Below are 16293 nucleotides of genomic sequence, written 5' to 3' on the forward strand. Positions count from 1 at the left end.
ATCTTTTAATAGAGTGATTATTTTAGAAAAATGATTATTTTGATACATAAGAGAAGATTTATTAACAAAGTGATTATAAAAAAGATGTTTCTCAAGTGCGACCCAATTCACATGTGTTCGTGATCCATCGTTTGTTTTGCATACAACGTGATTGTAATACAAAAGAAAGAAGTTTTTGTAAGACATCATCTCAACGACTAGTCCAAGACTTACACTCTACTTTACACGATACAGCAATAATTCGGGTCTATTAGACCAATAAAGTATATCAAAGAGGAGGAATGCGCCCCGCGTCAATCGTACATAGTGTCAGTTTGTCTGTCCGTGCTTTGATATGCGGGGTGCGGGTGGACAGATAATTTAGATTGAACATACAACTGTATATTAAGAATAAAACTGAAGAGAATGATTAAGAAAAAAATAAAAAATTTTCATAATAAGAAATAATAGTTTTTTATATAAAATGTTTAACAAAAATGCATTTACGAATTTTCTTTCAAAAAATTTATACATCTGCATAAGATAGAAATAAAGAATTTAATTTACGTATATATGTGTACATTAATTAATAAATTTCTTTCATGATTGTGATATTTTTATTAATATATTTTTTATATTTTCATATTTTGATATTGAATATCGTTTTTTTTTAAGATAAGATGAAATGAAAGAAATTAATTAAACGAATTAATATATAATTTTCCCATCATTTACATTCGCAATATTATAATCATGTATATTATATGAATATCTATACAATTACTTCAAATCACTTGCAACTTACAAGTTGCTTACATTTAAAAAAAAAATCTTTATGATAAAATAATAATTCTTAATTAATAAAATGTAGAAATGCCTAGGAACAAAGAAAGTTCAATTTAACCAATCCCATAAAGCTTTAAATGCTTCTTAAAGATAATTGTTATCTTTATCAGAAATTAATTGCGATTCAATAATTTCTCTAATACGCGAGTGAGAGAATCATTTATTAATTTGTTTATTATTTTTTTTAATTAGAAGTTATATTTATTGTGAAATATTATTTAATACTTAAAAATTCTACGTAATACAACAACACGTTTTTGAACTAATAAATTGTTATTAATTATTCTTTTTAGGTACTCACTTATTATATATTTATCTTAAGAATTTTGTTATTTTTTAAAAATTTTGTTGATTTTTATCAGTACTTTTTGCTATTCATCTTTCTTAGTGAACAATTTTTTATTCTCATTTTATATATAAAGTGTAAATATATTAGGTTCGTAACTATTACAACATAAAATAAATATTATATAGATAGTATCCTTAATAATACTTATGTCCTTAATAATATTTCAATTTATCACCAGAGACCGCCACCTCACGGACTGGAATTCAAATGTGACAAATATTTATATATATATTTTACAATTTTTAATTTGTATTTTTAAATAAATCTATATGTTTCTGAATGTAGCATATGAAATATTATTTTTATATTATTATTATATTATATATGTATTTATATGTTAAATTTATATGAAATAAAAATTTTTAATTGCTAAAATAGTCATGTAAACAGGTCTCATGAGGTTTTATATGGTAATTCAAGATGGAAGACGGTGAAAATAAAGCGGACGTTGGGCTGGATAAAGAGAAAAAGTCATATGCCGGAATACCGGAAGCAGAATTTGTAGTAAATATATTATTCTAGTAAAAAATTTACATGAAATATTATTATAATATTGTTATCAATACATAAATTTAATGTTACATTATATTATGACATATATTTTTACAAAGGAATAATCCTCGTGACTATCGATAATTCTTGTAAAATTTTATCAAATAAATTTTATAAAATTTATATTACAAAAAAAAAGATAAAAATTTTTTTCTTTTATTTTGATATTTTTTATATTAAATTTTTGCTTATTAGTATAATATATAAAAATATATTATATTTTTTCGCTATACTAACCGTATATGGTCAGAAGAAATACAATATTCAAACATAATATAAATATATAAATATTATTATTTTTATAATATATATTATTTATTTTTATTTTAATACTATTTTAAAATTTTTATACAAATTTTTTAATATAGGACGATGTCGACGCTTTCATGGCGAGACCTGAAAATGAATCTGCAGATAAAGTGTTACAAAAGTTAGATGAAAACCATGGCAAATATAAATTTATGGAATATAATTTATTTAATAAAAGAAGACGTTTGAAAGCTCAGATTCCAGATCTAGAAAGATCATTAGACATGATCAAAAAATTACAACAAGAGAAAGACAAAAGCAAAGAACTAGAAACACAATTTCTTTTATCAGAACAAGTTTATGCAAAGGCTGTTATTCCTCCTACTGATAAAGTCTGTTTGTGGTTAGGAGCTAATGTTATGCTAGAATATACATTGGATGATGCACAAGAAATGTTAACAAAAAATATTGAAGCAGCAAAGAGAAATCTAGGTTATGTAGAACATGATTTAGATTTTGTAAGAGATCAATTTACTACAACAGAAGTTAATATGGCACGTATTTATAATTGGGAAGTAAAACGCAGACAAGCTGCTAAACCAACATGAAGGCTGTTTTTTTAATAAATTTAATGTGCACGCAATGAATGCCTAAAACTCAAAAGGTAATTGTAAAGAAAAAATAAATGCAAAATGAATAATTTTAATAATATATTTTAATATTTTTATTTTTTTTTAAAGGTTACTTACATTACACTGTCAAATGGAAAGAGCCTGTGAATAAAAAGTACTGTTGGAAATTATTAATGAAATGAAGAACTTGAATACCATTTAGGTTATAAGCTAGATACACCAATATTTATGTATATTGTCATAAATACATCTGAATTCTAACTTCATATGTTGTTTTGTGTATTTATATAATAATAAGATTATTACCACATTTATTATATTAAACTTAATTGACTTATTTTGATATTTTTGCAAAAAAAAAATATACAACTTATATAAAAAACAAAATAATACATTATATTTATTAATATCAGAAATATCACAAACCAAAAAATTTAATTTGATTTTTACTTTCTAATTTATCATCCTGTTTGTATATTTTAATTACAAACTAGATCTTATGTTATAAACACGTATAATTTTGTTAAAAAACAAATATAAAAAGTATCATCTATACTTTTTGAACATGATAAGAAATAGGCTTATAACTAATGGAATTTGCATGAAACTTAATTTATCTTATGTTTTAAACTGTATCAGAAAGTGATTTGCTATATCTATTTTTAAGGCACATAGTCGGTCTGACTTTCTGTAAAAGTCAGTGTCCAGCAGGGACTAGTATCCTATTATAACTAAATCTTCGTGAATTAATCTGTTCCTTCATCTGCTTCATATTTCACCAACTTTGTCTTTAACTCATTGATTTTGGCTTTAGCTTCTTCTAATTCTTTTTTTAATGTTTGTACTTCCACATCAACTTCTGTGATGCCTCCTAGATTTAGACGAATATATCTATGATATTATTTAGGAAATTATTTTCCAATAAAAATTCGAACTATCATTGATATTTTTATATTATAATATGAATGTATCAATTATAAATTTTAAAAGGATACTCTAAAGCATCATCTGGTTTTTCTGGTTCTTCATATAAAGACACAAGTACTTTTGTAAGAGCATCCATCACTCCTGCTCTTTCCAGATATTTTCTAAATTCTTCTCTTTTAGAATCAGGTGGCTATAATAAATATTGCAAAAATTAAAAATAATAAAAATTAATAGATTTATAAAATTTATTAAATTATACGCATAATAATCAAACACTTTGAATCAATAACACTGCAAAAGATATTGCATCGCCATCGTTATTGAAGAAATTATATTAAATAAGAACATATAGATTTAGCATTACCTTGAAATTCGACATTTTTATTAACACAAATTATTACAACAATACTTGGAAAGTATTATTTTAGCAAATAGTTCAAAGAATTTCCGACAACACGTGTTTGATAAATCACACAATACGGAACAGATACAAGCCTTTATGACGCTCATTCAGAACAAATGCTATATGATATATGCGATTTTCAAAACAATGAATGTACGAAACAATTTTTAATTAAAAAAAATCATCATTTTGAGAAGTGAATTCAATATATAGTAACAGTAAAAATTACTTTCTCTTTCTTTTTCACTTTGTTTCACAAATACAATTTACGAAACTTGTGTGCTTTCAATAATAAACTTCGAATGTCACAATTTATTTCGATCGGAAACACTATAATCAAAAAAGTATTCAGTTTGAAACTATATCTGCCATTCTAAAATTTCGTGTCATAAAATTTAAATAATTACAAAGTTAATAGTTAAAATATCTTTTCTTATATAATGAAGAATTATAAACAAAATTAATATAAGCACTTAATTAATGTAAAATTTTATTTTATTTATAAAATATATTAAATTTATTAATATAAATTTAGCTAAAATAAAATATAATAAGAGATATTATACACATACTATATAAAAGCATTGATTATTCAATATGGCGAGGTAATGTTTGTAATATAATTTTTCTCTAACTTTTTATAAATTAAACAAAAAAAGCTTTGAATTTTTTTTTAAAAAGTTTGTTATAATGTTTTTTGGAAGAAAAGAAGTTTTTTTAAGAATAGTGCTAACTGGTGCCATAGGTATTTGTTCGTTCATTGGTGATCAAGGATTGAAACATGGAAAGACTGCCATGTCACGCGCGATTTTTGACAATGTCACTCACGCAATTGTTGGTGGACTTACTTGGGCAGTTATCTTAAATTTGTCAAAAAAACCTCTTATACAAAACTTTTCTAGCATTTTCTTGTGTTTTTCTTTATCGTCATTTATCGATATAGATCATTTTATTGCAGCAGGCAGTTGGAAATTAAGTGTGAGTGATATCATAACCTTTTATCGTTTAAATAACATATCTTATTTATATCTTATTGATAATGAAATTTATTTCGTATAAATATGAAATTTGAAATTTTGTTTTGAGAATTATATATAGATATCATTATTTAATATTTTTATTTAATATTTTATTATATATCATATTTCAAAAAAATATTATAACTTGATATAATGATATTTACATAATTTCTTACAGGATGCAACACATCTAGAAAAAAGACCATTTTTTCATTGTACTACTATACCTATAACATTATGGCTTATGTTAAATTTTTATTCAAGTGTATTTAATCATCCAAAATTCAGTTATTATTCTTGGATAATATTAGCAAGCTTTTTAAGCCATCATATAAGAGATGGTACAAGAAGAGGTTTATGGTTTTGTCCTATTGGTTCTACACAACCTATTCCATATTATTTATATTTAAGTATGAGTATGATACTTCCTCATGTGCTACAATGGTTGATGATACCATCTATGCATGAATATAAGTCTTCGGATAATGAAACATTAATTGATATTGTGTAAATAGTATAAAATAAATATGGCTAAATGTATATAATATGTACAAATATACATGTATATATATATATATATATATATATATATATATATATATATATCAATATAATTTTCATATTAATATATCATGTATATTTTTTATAATTTATATATTTTTAATCATATTTATTACAAATAAATATTACATTTTTATAAGCTTTTATAAAGTAACAAGGATTATAAATATAACAATATTTTAATTTATTTAATTAAGAGGAATAAAAATAAAAAGTATTTTAAGAAATATATTTGTTTTTACATTATAGCAAACAATTGCGTAAACAATTTGACCTAATTAAAAGTGCAACTTTTATATTTATCGTTAAATGCATAAAAATAAGCATAAAATATCAAAACAGGAAAAACTTACATACATACATTAAAAAGGGTTCGTCGTGTCCATAATGTTTACATACTTGTTTCCAGAGACACATGTGTTCAGTAAACGAGCATTGTTCACGTATGCCGGTTTCTTATATCGTGTATCTCTATACATAGATCCATGTTCGATTGCGATGTAAAAATTTAACGATACCCACGTAAATATATGCGATGTAATACATAGGGATTTGAGTGAACGCGGAGGACGCAGATGCCCTTGCAAGAAATCAGCCGCGCGCACACGTGTGTACACGTACACCTTCCACAAGTTGGAGGGGTTTATCAGCATTCAGCATTGCTTTGCTGGCACTGTTATACACTTTACTTCACTCTCGTCCCGCGATCTTATATTAGTGTTCATTTACCTAGTCACCTATTCTACCACGATGGTGTTTACGATGGCGTTCAATGAAATTTTAAAACGATCAATCTCGTGATCGAAAGTTTCAACAAGTGTTATTATTTTGCTATCTCTTTCGTGTTTTCACAGTGAAATACCGTTTGATTTTTGCTACGAGAAATTAATTTTTCGTTCTGGATATATTTTTAGTGAACTATTATCGCTTGTTAGATGTGTTATTCGAGAAAACTATCGATGACATTGAGTTACATTATCTCCGCTATGTGATATTTTCTTATACATAATATTTTTAAAAATTTTATACGAATAATAAAAATTTTTGAATGGAAGCTCTACAATGCCGCCAGGTTTTCGCAGATATCACATCAACTATGATAATGCGTTGATACCGATATCTTGATCGTGTATATACGCCAGTCTAATATTGTCTCCAGGGAGATCTCGTGTCATACTTGCTGCGTTTATATTATATTTACCATGGTGAGTACACATTGTTCTGATTTTTCTATGGATTGTATTCAAACCGTTTCTGAAATCTATGGAATGCTATGACTCCTGATCATAAATCGTGTTTCAGTTAAAATGTCAAATATTACAAATCATGTGACATAATTTTGCTTTAATTATATGTACATCAAGATTGTCGTTCGTCTTATTATTGTAATGAATAGTTAGTCCATCTATCGACTAATTCCGTCATACATAATTATTTCATGTATTATTGTTATGTTGATAAAACAATAATAATTTTATTTAGAATGATTTTACATACATAGTTAATTATTTTTTTTTATTTGAATTTTACAATTATTGTTACTTTTATATATATATATACATATATATTAATGCTTTTACATGAAACGAGGCTAATCACAAAATCATAATAAAGCATGTTTTGTAATAGTAATTACGACCACTCGAACGGATGCCTATTACAGATGCAACAATGTTCAAGGTTGAACTGGTGTAAGAAGAATCACTGGAATTATATGATGAAAGTGATTTGCTGATGATATTAACAATTCTATTACATTCAGCATAAGATAATGACATTCACAATATTATGCATTTTACCATTCATACGAATTCCGAACGGTTTTCATGGCAAAACAAACTTATGATTCGTAAATTTCCTGTTTGCATTCAATATATTTATTAGTTTTTATGGCATCAGATGCGTTAATCGCAAGTTACGAAATAACGTTTCGAGGAAGTGCAAAGCAACCATGCGTGACAAAGATTCTTTCACATTCTTGCATTCTCACTATTTCCATCTTTGTTACGCCCTCGCTGTATTGGCACATTTCGAATTTTTTTCATCAAAAATAATTCTTTAATCGTTTGATGAATTTCTATTTCTTTAAAAATAGTTTCAAAGCAGTTGTATTAATTGATAAATCGTTAACGATACTTAAGAATTTTTTCTTATCAATAAAAATTTTTTCTTATCAATAAGATTTAAAATTAAATGTTTAATTTTCTAGGAAGCCGATGAGTTGGTATTGTATTTTGCTATAGCAGGTGGGATTACTGCTGGTGCTTTGCTAGTGCTGTTCATTTTAGTGTGCGTACTGTTTGTCAAAGTGAATCGATTATCAACAGACGGGTAAGTACATAACTTCTTTCATTCGATAGCATTTCTTTTTTTTTTTTTTTCTTTTGTTTGCAAGAATTTATTCCTAATTTTCGCTTTTAATTCAACGCTATTAAGCTTTGCTTAAAACGGATAATAAAAAGAAACGAATGCACAGCAGGCTTTGCTTGTTGAATTGATTTAGTTTCAACGTTATTTTAATTAAAATATTTGACGGGTTTTTTGATTAAACTCGATGGATATCAGTGGCATAGCCGGCGTTTCATTTTATTGGGACGAGCCATGTTCTCGACGAACTAGGAATCCGAATAAGTCACGTAAGATTTACATTCTAAAGAGCAAATATGATTGTCGACTCGTGGTAATATTGGGACGTGCGAGTGAAAAAAAAAATTAATTCATGACTCATTACGGCATCGATATCGTATCTTTGCTGCGAGCAAAACGATTGTTTAGCTTATCTTAGTAAAAGAATGTGTAATGGATATGGGAATTAAAACAGCTTATATGCGACTAAATTCCTTTTTCTTTTTTAAAATTATTTTTCTACTTCCCTCTATAAATATTTTAATCAATTTTTTTAATTCAATTCATGAATCTTTCGAATTAGAATTTGCTTTTAAATATATTAATTTTTTTTAATTTTTAATAATAATTATTTTAACAAATCGATAAAAATTGTTCAGGTCCAATCAACTGAATAGACAAACAAGTATGATGGCAGACTTTTGTTACACGAATCCCACGATTGTACCAGGAGAATTATTATCACGTCGTGGGTTCTCGATGTACAGCGGTTCCGATAACTATAACGATGATTATGGAACGAAAAAAGATCATCATTTTGGTACTTATCACGAAGCAAGATCAAAATTTTGACTAAAATCAATAAGTTTGAATAACAGACTGTATGCATAACTTATATAATTTTCGATCATATACCATATTAAAAGATTGATTAATTTTTGTATAATAAATTAAAATTACATTATTTATCAGTTTATAAGATATAAGACTTACATAAATTTTTAATTTTCATCTGCCATAAAAATTATTATTTATATATACATATAGTTATTTATATATAATATGTTAAAAAACGAACAAAATTATAGAAATATAAAAATATAATTAATTAATATATTTTATAGAGAAATAAATTAATAAAAAATAAATTTTATTTAGATATACTTTATCTATAGATGGTAATGTCTCGTAAAACAAAAAATCAACTATGTAGTACATTCAGTTACCGATAGATTTCGCTATATGCATTAGTCGCTCAGGGAAATAAGTATAAAAGAAAAAGCTATTGAAAATCAGTAAAATTGAATATAGTAATTAATTTGCACAACATAATTAAAATTATTATTAAAAATTCTTTCTATTATTTATTTCTTTAATAATTTATTTTTTATTTCTAATTAACAGTGATTAAATTCCAAAGATATTCTCTACATAAAATAACGTTTGTTTTGTTTATAATGTATATTATTTATAATAAATATTATTATGTTTCTTAATTTTATTGATTATTTATTTCATTTATACATTACTGTTTCACATACCATTTATGTATTACCGTTATTTTTTTTTTTTTTATCGAAAATAACATTAATTTAATTCTGTTCATTTCATTAAAATATATATATATATATATAAATTAAATATGTTTTTTTATTACGATTGCAGAAATTAATATTTTCATTTAATTCAAGATTTATAAAATCATACAAAATCATGGAAAATATACCGTATGTGATTTTATTAAAATCGAATTTATATATAAATCATTACATATTTTATAATTTAGGATTGAATTTCATCAATAAATTATACATTATATTTATCCACAAATTGTATATAATCCTCTTATCGTGCATTTCCATTAATGTCCACTTAACTCTCGTACAACGTGTGTGTTCCAATAATTATTCTCTCGCGATCCGATGTCACTTCAGAAATTGAACACCACCCTGGTATTCTGATCCCTCGAGGGTCTTCGATACCTTCCACTCGAATCACAAAAAGAATCGATGAATAAAATTTGTATCGATAACTATATATAGAGAGCGCCAAGAAGTAGAAAGTTCCTCATACAATTGCGATCCATTGCCATTGTCTTCATTCAAATACCAAAGAAATCAGAAGAAGAAAGTAAAACGTAACGTTAAAACTTTAATTATATATATGTTTAACAGTTACGAATATTAGAAACGATTCCAAGAAGCATGATTCCAGATACATGTAAGGAAAATTTACGATATATATATATATGTATAAGTGCTTGCACCAGGTACTTTGCAGATTTCTTTTTTAGAGCGGAAGTGGAGCACCTTCCGACCGATATACGCAACAACGTCAAAGTGGGTGGCGATGAGGATGTAGGTAGGGATACAGACGATGCTACGGGGAGTAGGCAATAGCATGGGGATAGGCCGTAATTGGTATAAAATCATCGAGCAAACACATCGGACAAGACAGCCTGAGGGTTGTGGGCGGTGTTACGTGCCGTTGCCTTGGTAACCATGGGGCGACTCTGCTAAAGCACCCCTTCGCCTTGATTGCGCACAGGCCCATCCGTTCGTGTGTACGTATGCTATGTTACTCATGAATGTGTGTTAGTGTTGTGCGCGTATTGCATGCATTTATACATGTATATATATATATATACATATATATACACAAAAGCGCCACCTACCCTTGTCTACATGCCAGATTTACAAGACGCGTACTTACACGATTCACTTTTTCACTGTTACGCGACTCTTTATGTATGCGAAACTATCCATAATCATTGGCACGCGCACGAGATTAATTACCGTTCTTTGGAAAATATCTCGAGCTTTGCGGATTTATCGTGAACATTTTATCGCGAGAATTTTTGGTTGTCGATGAAATTTATATTCCAATCTAGACTTTTTAATAATACATAAGTTTGCTACAATTTTTATTTATTCGAGATTTTTATATATCTAAATCTATTTCTCAATTTATTGAATTGAATTATTAGGCGTTGAGAAACGAAGATCGAAATAAAGATTATAGGAGTGTGCTATTAAGCTGTTCCCCTTAATAATAAGCGAATATCACGCCCTCTCTATTTAGATATAGAGATCCATATAAGTGGTTCCACCGGCACACGCAATTTGTCGAGTGTTTAGTTTAACCGCACCCCGTGAATCCGCGTTTATGCTCCTAATCAAGCAGGATTACGGTCAGTTTCGTCCTGTCCCTCGTAAACCATGCCACGAGACATATGTTATTCTTCGACCGTTCAATCGCAACATATCATGTTATTCTTTCGTTTTCTACCGAATAATACGAAAAGATTAACGATAACACTCGTTGCACGTGTCGGGGGAAACGTAATCCATTTCAAACAAAAAGAAAAAGAAAAATCTATTATTTACACGATAAATTTTCATTTTTTTAATCGTTTATTTTTACGTATAATTCTAGATTTTTATTCTATATTAAACATCTCTTTCATTGTGCATAGTTTCGTTGCTTTATCATCGGATTTCTTGCACAATGACGGCAACTTTCTGCGTTGCCACAAGATACAGGTCAAGGACGTATCAAGCCTTAGGCCTTTGAAATTTCTAACAACATAATTTTGATGATGCGAACGTTCAAAAAGAGACTATCATTGTATCTCTTCACAAAAATCAAGACTCTGAACTATATTACAAAAAAAAAATAAAACGTACGTACGTATATAATTTTCTTTTCCTTTTACATCATAAACTAACTTTATCCAAATTTATAAAAAAATTTCATCAATTCATCTTCTATTCCAGATACCAATGTTCATCTTACTTGAAACATCATCGTCTCATCGACTCACGTTTGAAACGCATTTTCCCGACATCTAACAAGAATTTTCACAATCATTTTGTCGAAGAGTCGATCGTCCCTCGATTTTGGTCAAATTAAAGCGCGTTCGTTCGAGCTTCCTTTCCCCGATCGGCTTAATGGCGGTCAGCGTCGAGACGTGGCCGTCGGGAACGGGACGCATCCCGCGACGGGTGATCGCGCAATTTCACAGGATCGTGGCTGCGTCACATTCGTCGGCCGAAGAATTTAACGAGGCGCACGCGACTCGCCCTCCTCGCCGGACTTGCTCCGATCACCACCGCTTCCAGTCACACACGCCCGATAATAGCGGCCCTCGTGAACGTGAACACCCCCTTATCCAACGTGTCCTCGTTACACCAATCTCACGGCTGATGTATATTCATGGACCTGTCCACGCACATCGAATTGGAATCAAGAAAATGCCAACTGTCTCTCGTCTCTGTGTCTATCGTGTCGAGCGGTTAGTTCGATTAGTGGAATCGTGAATTTTGAATAATGTACGATCAAATCTAGATTGTAGAATCTAGGTGTTTGGTTTTCGAACATAGATCTGTAATGAGGATCTCGTGCAAATTGACGATCTTTGCGAGATTCGTGAGATTCCACTAATTCTTTCGGTTGTCAATTTTCCCTCATTTTTTTGTACGAGAGTCTGGAACGAGAAGGGATCAATATCTTTGGAAGAAGAAAAATTTGAAGAATAAAACTGGGTAGGTAGTTGAAAATGGATAAATCTTTCGTACAAGAGCTTGAAGCTTCGTCTATACGAATACAAATCTTTTTAAATTCTTTTCAGTTCTCACAGTGTTGAGAGCCGACTTTTAAATCGCACGATCTCAATGCGATTTCGTTCGTCGAATAGAGAAATTAGTGACTCGTTCGTGGAACCTGTCTTTTTAGACAACGTCTAATGGCGTTCAGAGAACCGATGGCGATTATAAAGAGGCACGTGCCCCTCTTCATGAGCGAGGCCCCATGCAGGCGAGCACGCGGCCACCGAAAGCTAGCCCAAGAATCGTGCAGGGCACAATTAATTTATTGTTCGTGCCGGTATAGTGACAATCGAGGGAACGCCGGAGAAAAACAGGATCGTTGTTTTCTTCTGTTTCGTCGGAGGGGTTCAGGGAACGGATGCTGCCAGCCGATCCTCGGCTTTGTCATGGGTATAATTGTCAACCATCTTTGCAGAATGGTACGTACTTTTTTTTTTATAATAAATAATATATTTCGTTGATAATTGTAAATGAATTTTTTGTTTAAGGGAGATCTCTAGAAAAGATATTTCTTTCTCTATCCGAGAATTAAACGGTTCAAGATGGAAGCAAATCCAACGAGACGTTAAAGAGTATTTCCAGGCAAACTCGTAGCCAAACTTTCGGCTTAATCTCCATAAATTCTTTGAGGGAGAAGAAATATTATCGCTCTCTCGGTTAGAATGTTATCTACCTTTCCACAGCGAATTAGATCGGAGGTAATGAGAAATTTTTCTCAAAAAAAGAAGAAAAAAATTGTCTCGTTATTTATATAAAGTGTCTATCGGATGTAGCAATAAAAAAGAAGAAATTTCACTCGCAATAGGTGAAAAGATTAAATTCAATTTCATCAATTTTTACCAGAATAAAGAACTTAATAAAACGAAAAATAAATTATAATTTTCGTAATCATCGAACAAACGAACAATCTCCTCTAGAGAAGAGAAAAAAATTTAATTGGTTTATTTTCATCTCTTGTCATTTCCAAGTACAATTTCAATTTTGATGAAAGAACGAACTTGACCAATTTTCTGCAACTGTTGAAAGAGGAGGATAACTTGAAACGGAGAAAGAGACGGGACAGAAGAAAGAGGAGAGGGCAGAGGGAGGGAGAGAGAGAGACAGAGAGATAAAGAATTTTAATAAGATAGATCATCAGAGGAAAATATCGATTATATTTTTCTCGTAATAGGTATGCAGCGCGCGCGCTATCAAGTTTTACAATATTTACAACTCTTAAAGTAATTATCGTACAACGCGGTGATCATCGTACCCATCGTTAATTTACATCGATTATAAATAATAGTGTTTCGCGTTGGCAATGTGTACACGTGTATTATACATGAGATTAGCCTCGTGGCAGCTAACAGCCTCGAGCAATTGTTCATAAAGTTACTAGAAGTTCAATAATAAAATACCTCGATGATTAAAATGTAACTGGGATTGCCAGAGAATACTCTATGGTCGTATCGTTTTTATTATAAGTAGCCGGGTTTTAGGGTTTTTTATCGCGCGCGGTGTTTAAATAAACGCGTGATTAAGATGTAACAAAGGTGGTATTTGTTCCTTTCTTTTTTTTTCTCTCTCTCTCTGTTTTTCTTTTTTTTTTTTTTTTTTCTTTTTTTTGCGTAGAAGAAGGGCGTGTGTATTTCTTTGGTCGGTTGGTACAAGCACCGGTCAGTCTTCGGGTCTATCTAAGAAATACCTAAACGTATTTATATACTAAATTGTTTTAAGAGCTATGAAACGACTATGCAATGTACATGTCTACAAATTAAGTATCTCAGAATGCGCTACCCATTTTTTTTTTTTTTTCTTTTTAGATCGCTTTCCCCCCCCCCCCCCCCCCCCCCCTTTCCTTTCACACGTATTTACGCGCCTGTAATTTTCAACTCCTCGTATGTTATACGTATCAGCATAGAACAGTTCGTTTTTAATTAATTAAATCGTATAAAATCTCTTTTGTCCATTTTGGACACGATTATTCTTTTTTTTTTTCGATTTCTTACGTTTAAAAATTTTAATTGCTCACGTCCAGCGTGCAAAATCTCTTGTTCTTCCATTCATTTTGAATTTAGATTTTTGTTCTTTTCGTTCGCTTTTTTGATTTCGAATTTGATACTGAATTTTAGAAATCTCCTCGAATCGAACTCGACTGTTCCGTGATTTATGACATTTTTGATTCGTGGATTCGTTGAATTAAGAAGTTTGTTAAATAATTCCAAAAATTTTGAACGAAACGATACAAGGTTAGCCCTACTTGATAAGCTAACATCAATGAATATCATCAGCGGTTGTTGAGCGATTAAAAACGAACGTATAAATAAAGGATACGTTATAAAGAGTCGTTTCGAAACGAAAATTCCATTTTCATGGCCGATGATGAAATGATAACATAACGCACGAACGTGATTAATCGTAACAATATTCGTATCTTAACTTATATTAATCTCGAAGCAATTAACGCAATTAACCATCGTCTACATTTCCTCGAACAAGAAAGTTAAGCATCTTGATATGTGAATAAAGAATAGAATAACGAATAACGGATCGAATGATCCAATAATGGATCGACGAATATCGGGGTAGATCACCAGATCGATACTCTTACATACGTACGACACAGCAATCCTTCGGAATCGTAAATTCTTAAACAATTACAATTTTCTTACGATATATTATCGACTGTACATCTATTCTCGTCAGAGTCATTACGCATTATATTATTCGGCAGTACTTGGCCAAACGTTATCCAACGTTTTCGCCCTTGTAATCGTATATATTTCACTTTTATCCGATATTTATTCCACTTTCCATTCTCTCACTTCGAGTTCACGAGTTTTCAGCGTAATACAAGCCTGTCATCACTTTCCAGAAATCCGTCGGTTTAAAGTACCAAATCTTTGCCTTCACCTGTACAACCTGCTCGTGTTCATCATCGTTCCCCGCATTATCACCACCGTGTTGATCGACCACGATGTTGGACCGTTCTTCCAGAAAATGATCGTTATTCACCCCGGGATAATTTCCCTCGGACGACGTATTATCACAATAGCACAGCGAGTCGTGGTTGCAATTGGTGTCGACGTGCTATGCGCAAGCCGCGTCTAGCTGGTGTCAGTGAACGAACTGGTGATGCGCTTCGTAATGATGCTGATAATGGATGAGATCCTGCACGGAGCTCGGGCTGTACTGTTGCGAGTCCACGATCACGCTCGTGTAACTGGTTGGCGCCGCTTCTTGGTGATGATGGTGGTAGGAATGCTTGGTGGGATTGTTGTTGGTGTTGTAATGGGTCAGGTGGGGCTGATACGAGGACTCGTAATGCTGCACGTTGTTCGAGTTGCTCGAGGTGCTCGCCGCGGCGTTGTGCGCCTCGTTGTTGAGGCTGCAATTGGGGTACATGATCACGCCGCCGACCTCGTTCAAGTTAGACGGGGCCGAGTCGGGCATGTAGTGGTGGTAGTAAGGGTGGTAGCCGTGCGGCAAGGAATATACGCTCAGAGGGCTCGGCAAATGATTATCCATGGCATCTGTGCTGCAACAGGAGCTCGACGAGGTAGAGTATGGTCTGTTCTGTTGGCTGCTTTGAGGGCTGTGCTGTTGCTGTTGCGGCGGTGGTTGCTGTTGTTGCGGTTGCGGTTGCGGTTGCGGTTGAGCTTGCGGCAGGCTTGCTGGAGGCGTTGGATGATCCAGTAAATGAGGCGAGTGTTGATGCTTCTGTTGACCGTTTTGGGGACTGTGCTGTTGCAGGTTCGACGGGGAGTTGGCGTGGTGCAGTGGGTGCGGATGCTGCGCTTCTTGTTGCTGCGGTATCGTGGCGAGAGAATCTTGATGTATATCT

At 31.1% G+C, this 16293-nt stretch overlaps 5 protein-coding genes and 1 long non-coding RNA gene across 18 annotated transcripts in view; 4 read left to right on the plus strand and 2 right to left on the minus strand.

The window, feature by feature from the left end:
- Nucleotides 1-1564: 1564 nt before the first annotated feature.
- Nucleotides 1565-2873, plus strand: LOC551893 (prefoldin subunit 3). Its single transcript, XM_624279.6, has 3 exons — nucleotides 1565-1678; nucleotides 2095-2639; nucleotides 2716-2873. Exons 1-2 carry the CDS (start codon nucleotides 1595-1597, stop codon nucleotides 2581-2583), a joined length of 573 nt encoding a protein of 190 aa, XP_624282.1. The 5' UTR covers nucleotides 1565-1594; the 3' UTR covers nucleotides 2584-2639; nucleotides 2716-2873.
- Nucleotides 2874-2982: 109 nt separating this feature from the next.
- On the minus strand, nucleotides 2983-6206 carry LOC551912 (c-Myc-binding protein). Of its 4 annotated transcripts, none has more exons than XM_006571363.3 (3): nucleotides 5871-6206; nucleotides 3603-3724; nucleotides 2983-3498 (listed from the first exon to the last, which is right to left on the minus strand). In XM_006571363.3, exons 1-3 carry the CDS (start codon nucleotides 5874-5876, stop codon nucleotides 3354-3356), a joined length of 273 nt encoding a protein of 90 aa, XP_006571426.1. In that variant the 5' UTR covers nucleotides 5877-6206; the 3' UTR covers nucleotides 2983-3353. The 4 variants fall into 4 exon arrangements, with proteins under 4 accessions (XP_006571426.1, XP_016769894.1, XP_016769903.1 ...); XM_016914405.2 differs by having other exon boundaries at nucleotides 5875-6106; XM_016914414.2 differs by lacking the exon at nucleotides 5871-6206 and adding an exon at nucleotides 4123-4316.
- Nucleotides 4435-5521, plus strand: LOC725459 (transmembrane protein 267). Of its 2 annotated transcripts, XM_026446105.1 has the most exons (3): nucleotides 4435-4542; nucleotides 4683-4915; nucleotides 5135-5521. In XM_026446105.1, exons 2-3 carry the CDS (start codon nucleotides 4733-4735, stop codon nucleotides 5465-5467), a joined length of 516 nt encoding a protein of 171 aa, XP_026301890.1. In that variant the 5' UTR covers nucleotides 4435-4542; nucleotides 4683-4732; the 3' UTR covers nucleotides 5468-5521. The 2 variants fall into 2 exon arrangements, with proteins under 2 accessions (XP_026301890.1, XP_006571427.1); XM_006571364.3 differs by lacking the exon at nucleotides 4435-4542 and having other exon boundaries at nucleotides 4565-4915.
- Nucleotides 6207-6224: 18 nt separating the features above from the next.
- Nucleotides 6225-8940, plus strand: LOC100576258. Its single transcript, XM_003251693.4, has 3 exons — nucleotides 6225-6722; nucleotides 7727-7848; nucleotides 8523-8940. The coding sequence occupies exons 1-3, from the start codon at nucleotides 6720-6722 to the stop codon at nucleotides 8713-8715; spliced, it is 318 nt and encodes a 105-aa protein (XP_003251741.1). The 5' UTR covers nucleotides 6225-6719; the 3' UTR covers nucleotides 8716-8940.
- Nucleotides 8941-9541: 601 nt separating this feature from the next.
- Nucleotides 9542-14200, plus strand: LOC107965063. Of its 4 annotated transcripts, none has more exons than XR_001704473.2 (5): nucleotides 9542-10083; nucleotides 10157-11545; nucleotides 11640-12407; nucleotides 12494-12889; nucleotides 12959-14200. It is a non-coding gene; the product is annotated as an uncharacterized LOC107965063 (long non-coding RNA). The 4 variants fall into 4 exon arrangements; XR_001704471.2 differs by having other exon boundaries at nucleotides 9553-10426; nucleotides 11339-11545; XR_001704472.2 differs by having other exon boundaries at nucleotides 9555-11549.
- Nucleotides 14049-16293, minus strand: part of LOC410669 (single-minded homolog 2) — a 28342-nt gene continuing 26097 nt past the window's right edge. For 4 of the 6 annotated variants that reach the window (XM_026442516.1, XM_394146.7, XM_006571362.3 and 1 more), the window contains one exon: nucleotides 14049-16291. In XM_026442516.1, the coding sequence (XP_026298301.1) occupies nucleotides 15567-16291 (725 nt within the window). In that variant the 3' untranslated portion in view covers nucleotides 14049-15566. The remainder of the gene's footprint in view (nucleotides 16292-16293) is intronic. The other 2 variants (XM_026442509.1, XM_006571360.3) reach the window with 1 other exon arrangement.

This window comes from Apis mellifera, linkage group LG1, assembly GCF_003254395.2.
Source record: "Apis mellifera strain DH4 linkage group LG1, Amel_HAv3.1, whole genome shotgun sequence".
Taxonomy (NCBI): domain Eukaryota; kingdom Metazoa; phylum Arthropoda; class Insecta; order Hymenoptera; family Apidae; genus Apis; species Apis mellifera.